This window comes from Triplophysa rosa, linkage group LG4 (genome assembly GCF_024868665.1).
Source record: "Triplophysa rosa linkage group LG4, Trosa_1v2, whole genome shotgun sequence".
NCBI classification, from domain to species: domain Eukaryota; kingdom Metazoa; phylum Chordata; class Actinopteri; order Cypriniformes; family Nemacheilidae; genus Triplophysa; species Triplophysa rosa.
This window is the reverse complement of record NC_079893.1, coordinates 22652559-22667609: the sequence shown is the minus strand read 5'-3', so window position 1 is coordinate 22667609 and position 15051 is coordinate 22652559. Positions and strand designations below refer to the sequence as shown.

Below are 15051 nucleotides of genomic sequence, written 5' to 3'. Positions count from 1 at the left end.
TTATCTCGGCATGTCAATTTATGATCTTAACCAATCGTGTTAGCCATGGGCCACGACCACCTGTCATGTTTACCTGTTCACAACCAATTTTACTTCTTAACAATATACTAAGGTGGGAGCTCATTTTATAAACATGGGATGGGCTCTAAAAAGAGTGTTGGTAATGTCAGCAGAAAAGAAAACCTTTCAAACTGAGGCAAACTTTTTTCTTCCCTTGGAAAAACATGGACCAATGAATTATGAAAAGTAAGATCAGGAACACGTATTAAATGAAATTCAAATGTTTGGCCTTTAGTGGTAATGCTGCCAACAAAACAGAGAAAATTAAAAGAAGAATATCTAAACTACTGATACGCTCTCTCACCCTGAACCAATTAAGAGAGATGAGCAGTGGTTTTTCCCACCGCACTTTGTGACAGACGATGACGAGATGCTCTTGGCCAGTTTTCTTCAACAGCATGCAGCTACACCCATTGAAATCAAGCCTCTTTAATCTGACTGATAAATTCATTGCAAATGCACACATCCCCTCGCATCCCTACACCTACCCACAATTTCTCACTCATTTGTTTTCTACCTCGCCGTCTCACTTTATACCTATTATTCACTCTCATCTCAGCCTTCCATCCACATGCTTTTATGGTCATCACTCTACCTTCTCTCTCTCTCTCTCTCTTTATGTTAGGTCCTGAGAGGCTTTAACAGCACCATGTGCAATTTTGCCAAGTGTCTCTCCTCTCTCCAAATGCATTGAGATTTAGCGCCTCTTCATGACTTTGAGAAAAGTCACTTGAGCAGTTTTTAATTCACTACAGCCTGTGTGTGTGTGTGCATTAGGGGAAGTGGTGGTATATTCATTAAGAACATGTCATGCTTGGCTCTCTACATTGTCGTGGTGGGATTGAACAGAAGTGAGCTTCTCAGCAGGTTGGATGATTTGTTTTCAGAATGGCGCTGTACATAAATAAGGGCCCGTGAAACAATGCTAAATACAAAGCTCCACTCCCAGACACCAGCGATAAAAAGTGTGATAAAATTTAGTTTTGAGAGCGAGATTATCGCTTCTGTACATCTGTGTGAGAATGGTGGAGTCTCTGAAGAGAATAGTTTGAATACAAAGGAGTGAGCGCGAGGAACATTAGGGTTCTTTTCTGAAAAGTAAAAAGGCTAGTCTACCTTCAATGTTCAATGTTTACGGAAATAATTCTCTTTAAAAAACAGCAACAGACGTCAAGTCTTTGTATGCTAATGACATCCCCAACAACTCGCAGGCACGCAGGCAAACGCGCTCGCAATCTAAAGAACATCCTGTCATTTAGGAGAGAGACTGCGCTCGGGCTATTGTTCCTGGTTGGAAAACACACACAGAGGTAGACGGAGCACTTGAAGCTCTTTTATGGAGTGAGTGCTTTTAGGTCAGCTGTCTCTCAAAGAAAGGTGAAGTGGAGATGACAACAGCAGCACCCTCACTTATTACTCGCTCTTTCTTTCCTGGTGAGACAGACAAATGAGTGTGCACGTGTACGTGTTGTTTTTAACAGGAAGCCAAACACTGCTGTATGTGATGTATGCACAGTCTTCGGGTATGAATATGTATCTCTATGAATTCGCTGTGGCTCTGTTTGCTCGTCTGTGTGTGTGGGCAGGTTTTCTATCACTGTGGGTGTAAAATGTTTGGAAATCTTGTCAGAATAACAACGAAACCTGACAAAAATGGCTTGTAGGGACATCCCTAGGTTCGTGAAAGCATGCAATAATGTGGTAATTCTAGGGCTGTCAATTTAACACGTGAATTTGGTATGATTAATTATATAACAAAGACAATGCATTAAAAATTTGTGCACTTACTGGAAGTAAACAAAATGTAACAATTCAAGCACCTGACCACAGACCGTAAAAAAGATGGACGACGGGTCCCCATTCTATTCCACTGTGGAAAAATGAAGCCAAAATGACGAGATATGGCCAGTGACATATTGCACCGATGATGTCATTTGGAACCCGAGTCTGCGCAGTAACAAGTGCGAGATGGAGCCGCGGTAAAGGTCCCGCCCATATCCCTCAATGACTCGATCATAAACTATGAAATCATGTTACCACGCCCTTTCTTTTCTTACAGCTAACTAAAACCAAACTTTTTAGAAAAACGAACACTTGTAAATACATCCGCATGAGAACTTAAATGAGAGAAACCATATCTGGCAAAAATGTATTTAGGTGTAATTGCATTTTTTGTTTGCGGTGATTTCCATTTGTTTACATAAAGAGGGCGAGGATTATGACCAATATTTCAGCCAGCCACCAGGGGGGTGCTCAAATTGCTTTGGCTTCACTTTTTAGAACGTGTGCGGCACGCCTGCACCTGATCTGCATGTAAATTCTATAAAATGACTTTAACTATCAATGGAGCATTTCAAGCTAGAATGTAAAACATTTATTTACAAATTTCACAGTTAGTGTAACCCCTAAATATTGCATTTTTTGTTCATTTTGAAAATATTTTAGACAGCAGAAAAAAAAATCATAACGAATGGCAAAATTTCATCTGAAACACTCCTTATTCAATTCTTGTTGGGACAGCATTAATGCTGTCTTTCTCAAGTGATATCGCCTAACTATCCTATATTAAGATAAATAGGAACAGATAACAGGGTCATGTTCATGCATGTATGATGCATTCATGTATATATTTACTCAAATCGCCAGACTGCAGTTTTCGCACTGCTGTCTATGTGTACGCATGTGCAGTGTCCTTCACAGACAGCCGCGGCGGGCCGGCTAACTCAGATCAAGGTTAACTGAAGGAGGTGGGGGTGTTAGCTGCTGTCGGTATTGATTGAGACTTTGCTGTGTGATTGTACGCACTGCCGATGGCTTCATTAAAGAGCCGTTCTTCCACAGGACACTCCCAACAAGCCCCCATCACCCTGATCGGCCCTAACACCAGAATAAAGACCCGCCGCTGGAGGCGTCTGCCATAGCGAATTCTACTGTCCTATTAATACATGAACATTCCCCTGCACTCAATGGCATACAAATTTTGATTTCTTTCAGCGAAAAAGAGAACGAATGCGAGTTGGGGGCTGAGCGTGTGTGAGAGACGGGCCTCAAGCTAGGAAACAAAAGACAGACTATACCGAATGCAAATTCTGCTCAAATAAACGTAACCTGATTGTGTCACTGTAGCTTACGGGGAGATGAATGACTTCCTTTATGCTGCGTAAGTAAACAGCCACTGATGCCTGCGTAACTGGATCACAATCAATTTACCAGCAATTTATGACCCATACATAAAAGCACATCCAATTGTTTAACTCCGCTGATGGCAAATAAACATTCTGGAGAATAAAAATGTCCTACAGCTACATGCAGGCGTGTCCTGGTGTGCAGGAAGGCAGCGAGCGTGCACGTGTCCATCACCTCCAGAACAAACACATTACTGTACAGAGAATCATCATAATGGCCTTCACACATATGGCCATTCATCTTCACAGCACGACTGTGTGTTGCTCTGTCGGCGTGGGAGAGCATGCATAAGTACTTAAGTGAGGGAGACCTAGTGGGAATACACATGCATGTGGGTGGGAGAGAACTGTGTCTCCTATTTGTGTGTAGTTGTTATTTATTTGTTATTATTATTGGATTTTTCCTCTACCGTGTCAATGAAGTGAAAGCTCTTACATGTTCTAAGCACGGAAATTTACATTTCTGCCACACTGGCGAATGTCCAATGAAAATACATCCTGGCACTGAAACTGAAGATTTTGCATCCTTTTCTACCAGTATAACGTCAACACTTTAAACCATGTTTTGCCTCATACTGTCTGGAAAACAATTTCAATGTTGAATGTTTCAATTTGAAATTTGCCCGGTGTGAACAAAAAACAGAAGCAGGTAGTCTAAAACAACAGCTTTAAGAGACCAATGAGAAGTCAGCTGCATTGCCAGTCAGTCATCGGTTAGCGGTTTGCCCGTATATGGCTAGCGCCCACTTACGTGCTTTTAAGCAAATCATTTTCGACTACTGGACAAATGTTGAGCCACATGATTAAAATTCATGAGTCAGGCTGATAAAGTGTATAATGTGTCCCCCTTTCCGATCATTCTTATTAATATGCGGCGTCATGTAAGGGTAGACCTGCCCAGAGTAAAATCTTATATATAAAAATTTCCTATGTTCTGTTTGGTTGTGATTGTGTTTAAATGTTTTTACATACGAAATATAAATGACGTCAAGTTGAAAATGTGTCACTATCAGCCTGAATAGGATACAGTGTAAAAATTACAAACGCGACAGCATCCCTTAAGCTTGCTTAGGACAATAATGGTAGTAATCTCTCTAGATCACAGATCATCCCTCCTGGTCTGAACCAGCAACTTTTAGTTCACCAGAGCGTGACTTTGGCATGCGAATATTACTGTAGGCACACAGATATCCATACTCATATAAAATAATCTATAAGGCACATATTAAATGGATAGTTTGCCCAAAAGTAAAACATTTCTGTCATCAATTCCTGACACTGTGCGACTTACTTCTGCAGAACACAAAAGAAGACATTTTGAAAAATGTAGGTAACCGAACAACAGCGGTATCCATTGACTTGCATTGGTTTTGTGACTGTGGATGGGTGATTAAATGATAACAGAATTTTCATTTTTGGGTGAACTATCCATTTATTGAGTGCATACTTAGTAAGCACTTTCCCAAGGGTGTCGCATGTATTATCTGTGTGCAGGTGTGAGCATGTTAAAATGGCACTCCATTTCACTGCTGAGTAGGTTTGTGTGGCAGCTAATATTAGGGACAGAATGAATTCTACTTCTAATATTCAGAGCCCCTGGGTAGAGTTCCAGGGCATCTCACAGTCTACACTATTTGAAAACTAATTCATGTTCTCAAAGACACAAACAATCCTAAGAAGCCATTTATTTCGCATTCTGTACATGCGCACCCCCCTCACATATTCTCACATTAAACCTCTCTCTTCTTTGAACTCACTATCTCCATCGGAATGTATTTTTGGCTCATCATCCTGAATCACAGATGGTTCCCGGACCTGGCTGCCACGGCCCTGACAGCAGACACATCAAAGCAAGAGCCCTGATACTGTAAGACTAGAGTCTCAATGCCGTGGAATGTTCGCCTGTTGCTCTCGCGCGCACAGAGAGGTTCATACCTCTCCCAGATCGCTAAACCTCAGATCAGAGTGCCAGTTAAAGAAAGAGAAATGCTTTTGGACTTTGTGTGTGTGTGGGAGTGTTTGTGGCTAAAGGGGAGGGGGGTGTGGGGGTGTTTATTTAGCTCAAGTTATGTTTATTTGAGGGTGTCTTGGTCTTCAAGGATGAGGTTTTTGGTCCTAGAGGTGCATTTGTGTAGGAGTGAGTCCGTTTGGTAATTATTATCTGTGTGTTTCTGTGTGTCTGCGCGCTCGTGATGCCTTTTAACCAGATGCAAATGTGTTTCGCTCTTGAGAAAGGGCTTGAACAGATTGCGCGCTGGCGCCATGTTATGCGTTTGTGTGTGTGTGTGCTTGACCCTTACTGTTCTCAGTAGACAGGGCAGTGACTGCGTTGGATGCCGTGGCTTTGACCTGGCCATTCTCAAAAGAATAGCCCTCGGTCTCTTGCAGCTGCCAATTCAACCCAAAGAGATGCATGGCTGTGGAAAGAGAGAGAGATGGAGAGAGAGAGAGACTTAACACTTAAGAATGTTTCAAACAACATACTGCTCATAGTAGTGGAATCCAAGCATTGGATATAGCTGTGAGAAAGTGAATACTTGGTATTATTAATGTAATCATTACAGTAAAACCAGTTGCTAACTAGTGGTCACCCATGGATGACTTGACACGATGATGTAAGTGGAGTGGTCAAATATACTAGAATAAAACATAGAAGTTCTCCAATAAATAAAATAAGTATTTATCAGCTTTATCAGTATTTATCAGCTTTCCGGTGACTCAGTGGTTAGAGCATGGCGTTACCAAGGTCACGGGTTCGATCCCAGGGATTGCACATACTTAGAAACAATTGTGTAGTATCATGCAATGTAAGTCGCTTTGGATAAAAGCGTCTGCCAAATGCATAAATGTAAATGCAAGTATTTATAGTAAAATAAAAGAATACAAAATACACATAATATATAAATAAAACATACATAAAAACATAAATAAGAATAACAAAAAACAATTTTAAAATGAAACAAAACATAAAATATAATAAAATGTATAAAATAGGGATAGGGATAAAAGAGAAATAATATTTAATTTTATTTTATTTAATATGATGTATGTTCCACATGTAAAACAAGATTACGATTGCATTTAGTACACATGTGAACCTATTTTTTTCACCTATTTTCATGACAAAAGTTGAAATAATTGACAGATATTGGAATTAGAATTTGCCAACTTTTCTTTGTTTTATCAGAAAAAATGTACGTGCATCAGTAGTTAAAACGTTACTGTGCAGTTGCTAGAGTATTTAAGGTGGTTCCTAGCGCAAACTATGCAGTACAAATGACAAACTATGTTCAAATCCCTAACCCTAAAAGTATGCACGTCCCTAGAGTATGAACAACAGTTAGAGTGATTAGTAACACCACTAATTAGTGAAAAACCTCTCACTTTGCCTAAATGACAAAGATTCAAAGTCAAAACGTAAAAGCCCGACCACACAGATGTTGCCTAATTACAACACTTTTGGCAGATGAGAGAATAAAAGTGACTCCAAGCACTCGGTATTGATTTATTTCTGCTTCATTTTACTCGGAGAAACTCTTTAATGAGTCATTATCGTATGTCATGTGAGAGCGCCAATTCATGTGTGCGGCATCAATCAAATCTCAGGTTTTTAAGCTGAATAGCTCTGAAACTGCACAGTTGCCTCCGCTGATGAGTTTGGTACAGTATTACTGACTGGAAAGAGTTTTGGGCTGCTCTGCGGAATAATATGTTTAGACAGCTGCTTTTGCTGTCCTGTTTAATTTGTTCCTGAAACGTCTCAATGGTCTCAGCAAACTGGTCTCTGATTCGGCTGTTGCCAGCGAACAGTTGAGGAGATTTCTGGGAAGGGCTCGGTAAACTTGCGAGTGCCAGGGTGCAAGGGTTAAGATGAAGGATCAGATGTGAGTCCGTACAGCCATGACACAGGGATCGGGTTAGGTGTGGCAGGAGACCCAACTGGCTGTTTTTTAGGCCGCGTGTGCCAGAGGGTTCTCCCACCTGCAACGTTTTCCTGTGGGTAGCATGACAACCCAGGTGAATCCGAACACACTTTGTTTCCCTGGCAATGATTCTAAAGTACTTGTCTGGAAATACCATACAGGCCAGTGTGCAATCTGATTTTGTGGGAGCCGTGCCATCATGTGGGCCTGACTGTTACATGGGTAACTGGTTGGCTGTAAATTTACAGGAAGTATAGCAAAATAGCAAGGCGCTGACAAAAGAAAAACTGCAGAAAATACTTGTAATGGAAGAAAAAGTAGCATACTAATTTAGCAGAACTTAAATGTAGAGAGAAACCCTTTAGCCAAAGCCGTTGAGAGAGAGTCGTGACAACGGAAGTTCACAATTTTCACGTGTCACGTGATTCATGGAGCCTTCGGATAGTTCCAGGAAGCTGTTTTCTCTTTAAATGCTTTATTTATTCATTAATTGACTTGCGTCTTTAAATGGGTTAAAAGTTCATCATGCCTTACTGGTAACTTCCGGGAACTATTGAGAGCCTCCATGAACCGCCATTGCTGTGCAAAAACTGTTCCATTGGAGTCAACAGAGTTGACGCAACTCTCTCTCTCTCTCAATGGCTCTGCCTTTACCTAAGTTAAGGTTTTCTTAATAACACTCAGGTCACCCCCACATGGGATTTACACTAAATGGCCAGAAATCGTTACCGCACCGGACGAGCCAAGTTTCTGATTAGCCAATTGGTGTTACTGACGTTGTAACATTTGTGCGTTGAAGTGTGTGATGTCAGTGAGTTACAGAAGAATGAGTCACTTTGCAGCTTAATTCCAAAAAATGCTATTCAAGGACAGGAGAGGATGTTTTACATTACTTTCACTTTAAGCACTTTTATCAAAGAAAATGAGATTTCTTATGATATTACCGCATTTAACAAAGTGTGACCATTACTAATGTGTGCGTAGTACAGATATACACGTGACTGAGACGTTCCTTTGATGTGTAATATTGCTAGCAGGTCTCGTTTTACATTAGTATAGAAATCTCATAAGATCCACTGTATATGGGTCCCAGTATGTGTGTGTGGTAACTGTGCTGAGGTGGGCCGCTAAGGGGACAGGCTGATCCTTTCTCTGAGTAACAGCAGTGTTAGCTGCAGACGTTGCCTCTAATAAAGGTAATTTAGACCTGCCAACAACCCCCACTGGGTCTCTTCATGCCCCCAGAGCCACACACAACCTCCACACATAAATCATTCTCCCTCTCTCCGCACCGCTATATTTGTGAGTGTGTGTGTCTGTAGTTGGGTGTGTAAGGTTGTTATCTGGGACTGTTTCGTTATTCCTGATATCAGTAGATACAGCTCCGCTCCAATGACACGAAGTGGTAATGAGAAAGATAAAGACGGACCGTATGGAATACTCGAGGTGCGACACAGCTACATTAAAGTATTCCAGCGGTAATTGGGTTATAAAATTCCTTAAGCCTATACTCTGCGCTCTCTTTATATCTTTCTATCGGGTCCTCTCTCACTCTCATTAAATTAGATCCCCGCTGGTTCGGCCTGTTTGCAGACCAGCCAATGTCCGGCACTCTGACCTTAGCCAAAGCAGGGGGTTATGGGAGAGTGGGCGGTATTGACTTCTCCACCAGAGAGACGACCACCGCCCGCTGAGCTGATCGAGCCTCAGATGCACTTTTGTGCAGAGCCGCTCCATCAACTTTCAGCATCAAAAAGGAGGAACTAAAGCAGAAGAGCAAAGTCTCTGACCTCCATACTAGATTCTTATTGTTAATGAAAACTTTCTTGTAAACGTCAATTGGATGCACTTGCTGGAAAGCGTGGATGAATAAAACAACCCCAGAAAGAGAAACAGATGACGCAGGCATGCGCGGATCAGAGCGCAGCGGAGGGTTCGGTAATTATCGTGCGTATTTTCGGCGTGTGTATGGAATGTTTCCCTGTTCTGAAACCTTTGATTAATACGAAGGCACGAAGGTGGTTGCAAAAGTGAGGAATCTTAATTACGATGCCTGTTTTGGGGAGAATTTAGGGCAGTGTTGTGTGTGTCATTTGCAGGCAATCCCATAATGCACTGCAACAAGCTCCTTAAAAAAAAGGAATGAAAATGTAATACAAAATAATGCATCGTAATTAAAATGAGATTGTATTAACCAATATACTGTACGTGCTTGTCATGTGTTTTATGCTTGTTAGAACATTAGCATCATTAGCGTCGTGTCTCTATTGAAATCAATAGCGAGTGTCCCGTGTAGTTTATGTGAGGAGCGTTATTAGAGTGGCAAGCAGCGCTATGTAGAACGTTCCATATAAATCACTTCTGGGGTTTAGTTAGTATGAACCAATGCCTATGAAGGCAGAGAGACAGGGCACTCCTGCACATTTTGGAACAGAGCTCATATCGGAGATATTAGAATAAGAATGTGCCAAGTGTAAAATAAAAGAGCCTCTAGTCGACATCGAATGGAAATTGGCTGTTATGTTTTTTCTCTTCTTTTCCCTTGGTTGCCTCGCAAGTGCTACAACAGCAAAAGGTGGGCGAGCTCATGGGAGGTGGTTTGCATTGTTGATGAGCCTTGGGCGCGGCGAGCTATGAATGGCAGAGAGAACACCTATTCTACATGGCGTTCATGGAGAGAAAAAGAGGACAATGCAGGCAAGCGCAATGCCTTATGGGTTTGTAGGGGGTCTAGTGCCGCCTCAGGTGTGTGTAAAATGAGCAAATGAGGACGAAGGCAGAGAACGTTTTCACCGGGGCAGAGTTCATACGCAGAGCGGTAAATGTAAGGAAGCGCATATGAGGCTGGATTGCCGGTTACGTAACCAGCGGGACTCACAATGTTAGTGAGAACATAGGACTGCTCTCGGTAACAAAGATCTGTCTTCTGTTATGATTAAAATGCTGTTTCATACAGTATATCTCACTGTATGTCACTTATGATCATTAACAAGACAAAACCTGGGGGTGTTGGACAGCTGGATTTCTGTGAGATGTGACTCATCCTGTGTTTTTTTGTTAGAAGAGAGACTAACAAAACAGGTTCTGGAACAAACCTGAAGGAATAGTAACTGTTGAGGTTCGTAGTGTTTAACACAGTGGCTATGTACCTCAACTGGTAGAGCACGGTTGTGTTTGATTCCTATGGAACACACAAACTCATAATACTGTGCATTGAATGGAATTGCTTTGGATCAAAGTGTCAGTTAAAAGCGTAAAAAGACGGTGAAATTGACACCAATGAAATGAAAAACAAGAAGTATTTCCACTACAATAAATCTAGAGCAAAACCAAATGTCGTTCTATTCCTCAGGGTGTTGGGCGGTGTACAGACAGAATCCCAATCAAATGATCTAACCGCTCACTTTTCTTACCTACAGTCCTTAAAGTGATAGTTCACCCAAAAATGAAAATTCTGTCACCCTCAGATCGTTCCAAACCTGAATAAATTTCTTTTTTACTGATGAACACAGAGAAAGATATTTGAAAGAATGTCAGTAACCAATCAGATCTCATCCCCCATTTTCTGCCATAGTAGGGAAAATAAATACTATGGGGGTTAATGAGGGATGAGATCTGATTGATTACTGACATTCTTTCAAGTATCGTCCTTGTGTTTAGCAGAACAAAGATATTTATACAGATTTGGAACAATCTGAGAGTGAGTAAATGATGACAGAATTTTTATTTTGGGGTGAACTATCCCTTTAAACTCTGTTTAGACCGCACCAAAGCCACCGTTTTATATAAAAATATTGTCCAATTTGAGCAGCATATGCAGGAGAATTAAAATACGACTACAGACATTATTTATGCTTCTGAGGTCATCCAACTAAAGTTGCACACATACAGCGTGAGGGACAAAGCGTCTCACTAACCTGTGAAAATAACAGTGCACTGTTTTCTCCAGTGTGTCACTACTCATTCACCAAGACAGAAGGCAAATAAAAAACAGCGCCTGCCTCTGCCTAAATGTAAAATGCTTTTCAGAGGTGTAAAAACTATGAAGTATTTATGAACGCCTTTTCCATCTTGCGGGCTTTTAGAGACGACTGTGGAAATCTTGGCATTCCGTGCTTCCTCTGGCAGGTGTTTGGTCCGTTGTTTTTATGAATTTCTCCTGCCTTGTGCCTCAATGCTGAGAGCAACGGAGGACATCTAACAACAAGCAATGGACACTCTGTTCGGAAGACCTAACAGAACTGTATGAAGGACTTTCACTTGGGTGTGTGTTTTGTCAGTGAGAAAAAACACTCATCTCAGATCGGTTCCGTCGACCCGTTGTTCTGGTCTCAGTACGGATGTTATTGCGGTTAGAAGTGTCAGCTGGAGGACTCCATTGACAAGTTGACAAGGAGGCATCTGTGTGAACCTCTATTCAGTATTAAATCCATCCATGCAGGATGTGGTATTGATCGAGTGAAAAATCCCTGTTATCCATGTTGAACAAGGAGACAGAGAAACCCAATTTCCCTTGTCCTCTGCTTTTCTTGTTCCGTGGGTGTGGGCTTAGCCGAGATGGCTGGGGTCTCACACACCAGATGGGTCTGACTGTGAAGAGGCTCTGGGCTTCGTTAGTAACTGCGAGAGCTGTTGACGCATAGCACATAGCTAGCAAGGCATTGTTTGCTGTGTGAAACTGAAAAGGAGGATATGTTCTCCATCTGCACTGCTGACAGCGTGAGACTCGGTGAGATGAAGACGCTGCGCTAATTCCATCTAAAGCAGGTTTCTTTAATAGAGCGTCCACTTCCACTCTCAACACCATTAATGATTATTTGAAATGCATGTAAACGCATTCATATACAGTAGTGCTGTACGCATAAAATTATCTGGCGGGCTAAAATATAAAATGCCATTCTATAGAAATATGAAGGTTTCATCGCTCTCTATCCATCAGAAGGCCTCAATAAAGACAAAAAAAATCTTAAGAGGCAAGATATACAGATTCCAATTGTTGTACCCAAGCTGTGCCGCAGTCTCTGGTTATGCATAATTACAGCGCCTTATAAGCAAACAGCATCACTCCTGATATTCCCCGGTGGATATTCAGTCCCATGCACAGACACACATGTTTGTTTTGAAGATAACAGTTAATTCCACTGATTCAAGTGGTACTGCTTAGGGATTGTCAGACGATTAACTTATTATTAACCGAAACTTTATTAGTTCTACGCAATTTGGGAGGGAAACGGGGAAAGTTGTGCTGTCAGGCCCATTTATGAAAACACCTTGAATCCGAAAGAAAACTGCAGTAACAATGTTGCATCCTGTAGATCAGCATCTGTTTAAAATAAGAGGGTTTGAAACCAAATTCAGAAGGATAATGAGGTCTGGTAATGAAAGCTGAGATGGGACACGAATAAGCCACAGATAAAAGACAGTTAGAAAAAAATCGGTTGTGGGGCTTGTTAATGTTTGGCCCCTACAGTGCATGTCATGATTAGCTCTCCATATATTTCCATAATTTCTGTGATGCTCTTCAATGTCCTGCTGCGTGCATCTTCAGGAACCTTAAAATGCAGTAATGATCAGAGCCGCAGAGGGTCTGGCCAGAGACACCCCGTTGGTTGTTAGCCATGTACGGTACAAACATATTTTTCATAATGATGTGGAGAATAACTAGCCTCTTCGTCGTTATGGCAAACAAACAAATCCAGATGGGAACTAAAGTTTTCTGCCAACATTTAAAAAGGCACATGAGAACATTTGACAAGTGGAAAGTATCAAATAAGCAGGTGTTATTAGGCCAATGCACAACCAAGAAGATTTTAAATATAAAGGTAAGAGAGCAGAAATGGTCATAATGGGCCAATTATGATGAGACCCTGGGTGAAGAAACATGTAATGCTCTCTTTCTCTGTCTCTGGAGAGATAGCTGGGACCTCTGCTCTATTAGCGGTCGTATTGACAAAGGGAACAGACCTGGCCGTGGAGTGTCGGTAAATAGCTCTCTGGAAGCTGCTCAACTGCCAGTAAAATACAGTGAAATAATTAACTCCAAAATAGATTTAGCCTTCTCTCTAAAGAACAAAATTAGCTTTGGTTATTTGGCTCTCCTGCTCTATTCACTGTTCCGAAATCCAAACTGCTTCGTTTAACTCTGTAGTAGAAAAAAGTACTACGAAGTGACTAAAAAAAATGAATTTCTATATGATGCAATAAATGAGGCTCAGCGATGCTGAGGACGCTTCTTTTCCTACTATTGACTTTGGAGACAAGATTGTTTTATGTGTGTATGAAAGTGTGTATGACTGGGTGTTGTGTCCGATTGCTTTGGAATGTTTGTATGGAAGGCTGAAACTTACATTAAGAACAATGGGATTGTGTTATTTTACACAATTACATTTATTATAACTAGGGATGCACCAATACCGGTACCAGTATCGGTATCTGCCCGATACCAAGCTCATGTACTCGTACTCATAATGACACACCGATACCAACGACCGATACCTCACGTGACATACATAGAGACGGAATCGAGGAATCCAGGCATTTCCTAACAAGAAATTAGCGCTGAACAGCTAACGTAACAGTTAATGAAATATTCAGATACTGTTTAAATATGTATTCTGCTTGTTTTGCGTTACAGTGTGTGAAAGAGTGGTGCGGTTGCATGTACTGAACGCATTGTGCTTGTGGAGCTTTCAGCGCCAGCGTTTCACTGCAGGAGGATACGAACACATAAACAAACACCATTTGCGGCGAGCCGTCAAAATAAAAGTACGGTTAACTTAAACAAACGCTCTTTGCGGCGTCCCGTCAAAATAAAAGTCCAGTTGACTTGAACAAGTTATAATACACTCAACATTTTACCACACCACCCCCCTTAAATTTTGTATAATTTGACCACAGAGTATATTCTTTACTTTAGTAAACTGAAGTAAATGTGCTAGTAAAATTGTGCTACTTATCATAAAAAATAGATCTTGATTAAAAAATAGTACTTAAATTTAAGTAGACTTAAAAACAAAAGGAAAAAAGAAAATGTACCAGTAAGATACTGGTTTATTAACATTATTGTACATTATACAGGCATCGGTTATAGGTATCGGTATCGGCGAGTACCAGAAAAAAATATCGGTACTCGTACTCGGTCTTTAAAAAATGGTATCGGTGCATCCCTAATTATAACTAATGCAAAGTATTACATACTCTTCTTAAATAATTATACATAGAAGGCCACACTAATATCTTCTAAGGTTTGTGTTTTTCTATAGTTGTTTCTAGTTCGTCTACATTATGAATGAGAAATTTGAATTTTGAAAATGTACATTGTAAGGTTAACTTTGCGGTCATCAACATCAACATCCCAAAAATCCATGAAATTCAAAAGGCTTTAAACACACTAAACAATGTCAAAGGGTTGTGTGAAGGTTAGGTTCATAGAATAAAAATGCTATAAGCTTACTATAAAGTCAATAGAAAGTCCTTGAAGTTAAAGGGCTGCTTCTCCATCACTTTCTATCCTCCCTTGATCTGCTTTCTCTCATTGTCTGGCCCTTCCCTCTTCAGTCATAAAAACGGCCATGAGTGAGCACATCCCCTCATTGTATAGCAGAAGAGTTCAGCATAAGAGGATGTCAAATAAACAGAGGTCCATTGCCTGGTGCATCACTGTCTCACCCATGCAGATAAACAGCATCATGAGACAAACCAGCCCACCTCACAATGAAAAACAACATCTCTACACGCCATTCACAAATCCTCATCAGCGTGACATTCGTATGGAATGAGGAAACAACTGGCTTCATTCAGGGAGGAAGCGTAGAGGGCCGTCTTCATTTGGCACACGGTATGGAATAAATACTGAATGAATGCTTTACTCAACTTTAAGTGGT

The 15051-nt window shown here is 41.0% G+C and overlaps 1 protein-coding gene across 14 annotated transcripts in view; it reads right to left on the bottom strand.

Moving 5' to 3' along the window:
• The window catches only part of tenm3 (teneurin transmembrane protein 3), a 308707-nt gene that overhangs the window by 76602 nt on the left and 217054 nt on the right, over window positions 1-15051 (bottom strand). For all 14 annotated transcript variants that reach the window (XM_057332728.1, XM_057332730.1, XM_057332729.1 and 11 more), the window contains one exon: window positions 5546-5662. In XM_057332728.1, coding sequence (XP_057188711.1) covers window positions 5546-5662 — 117 coding nt within the window. The remainder of the gene's footprint in view (window positions 1-5545; window positions 5663-15051) is intronic.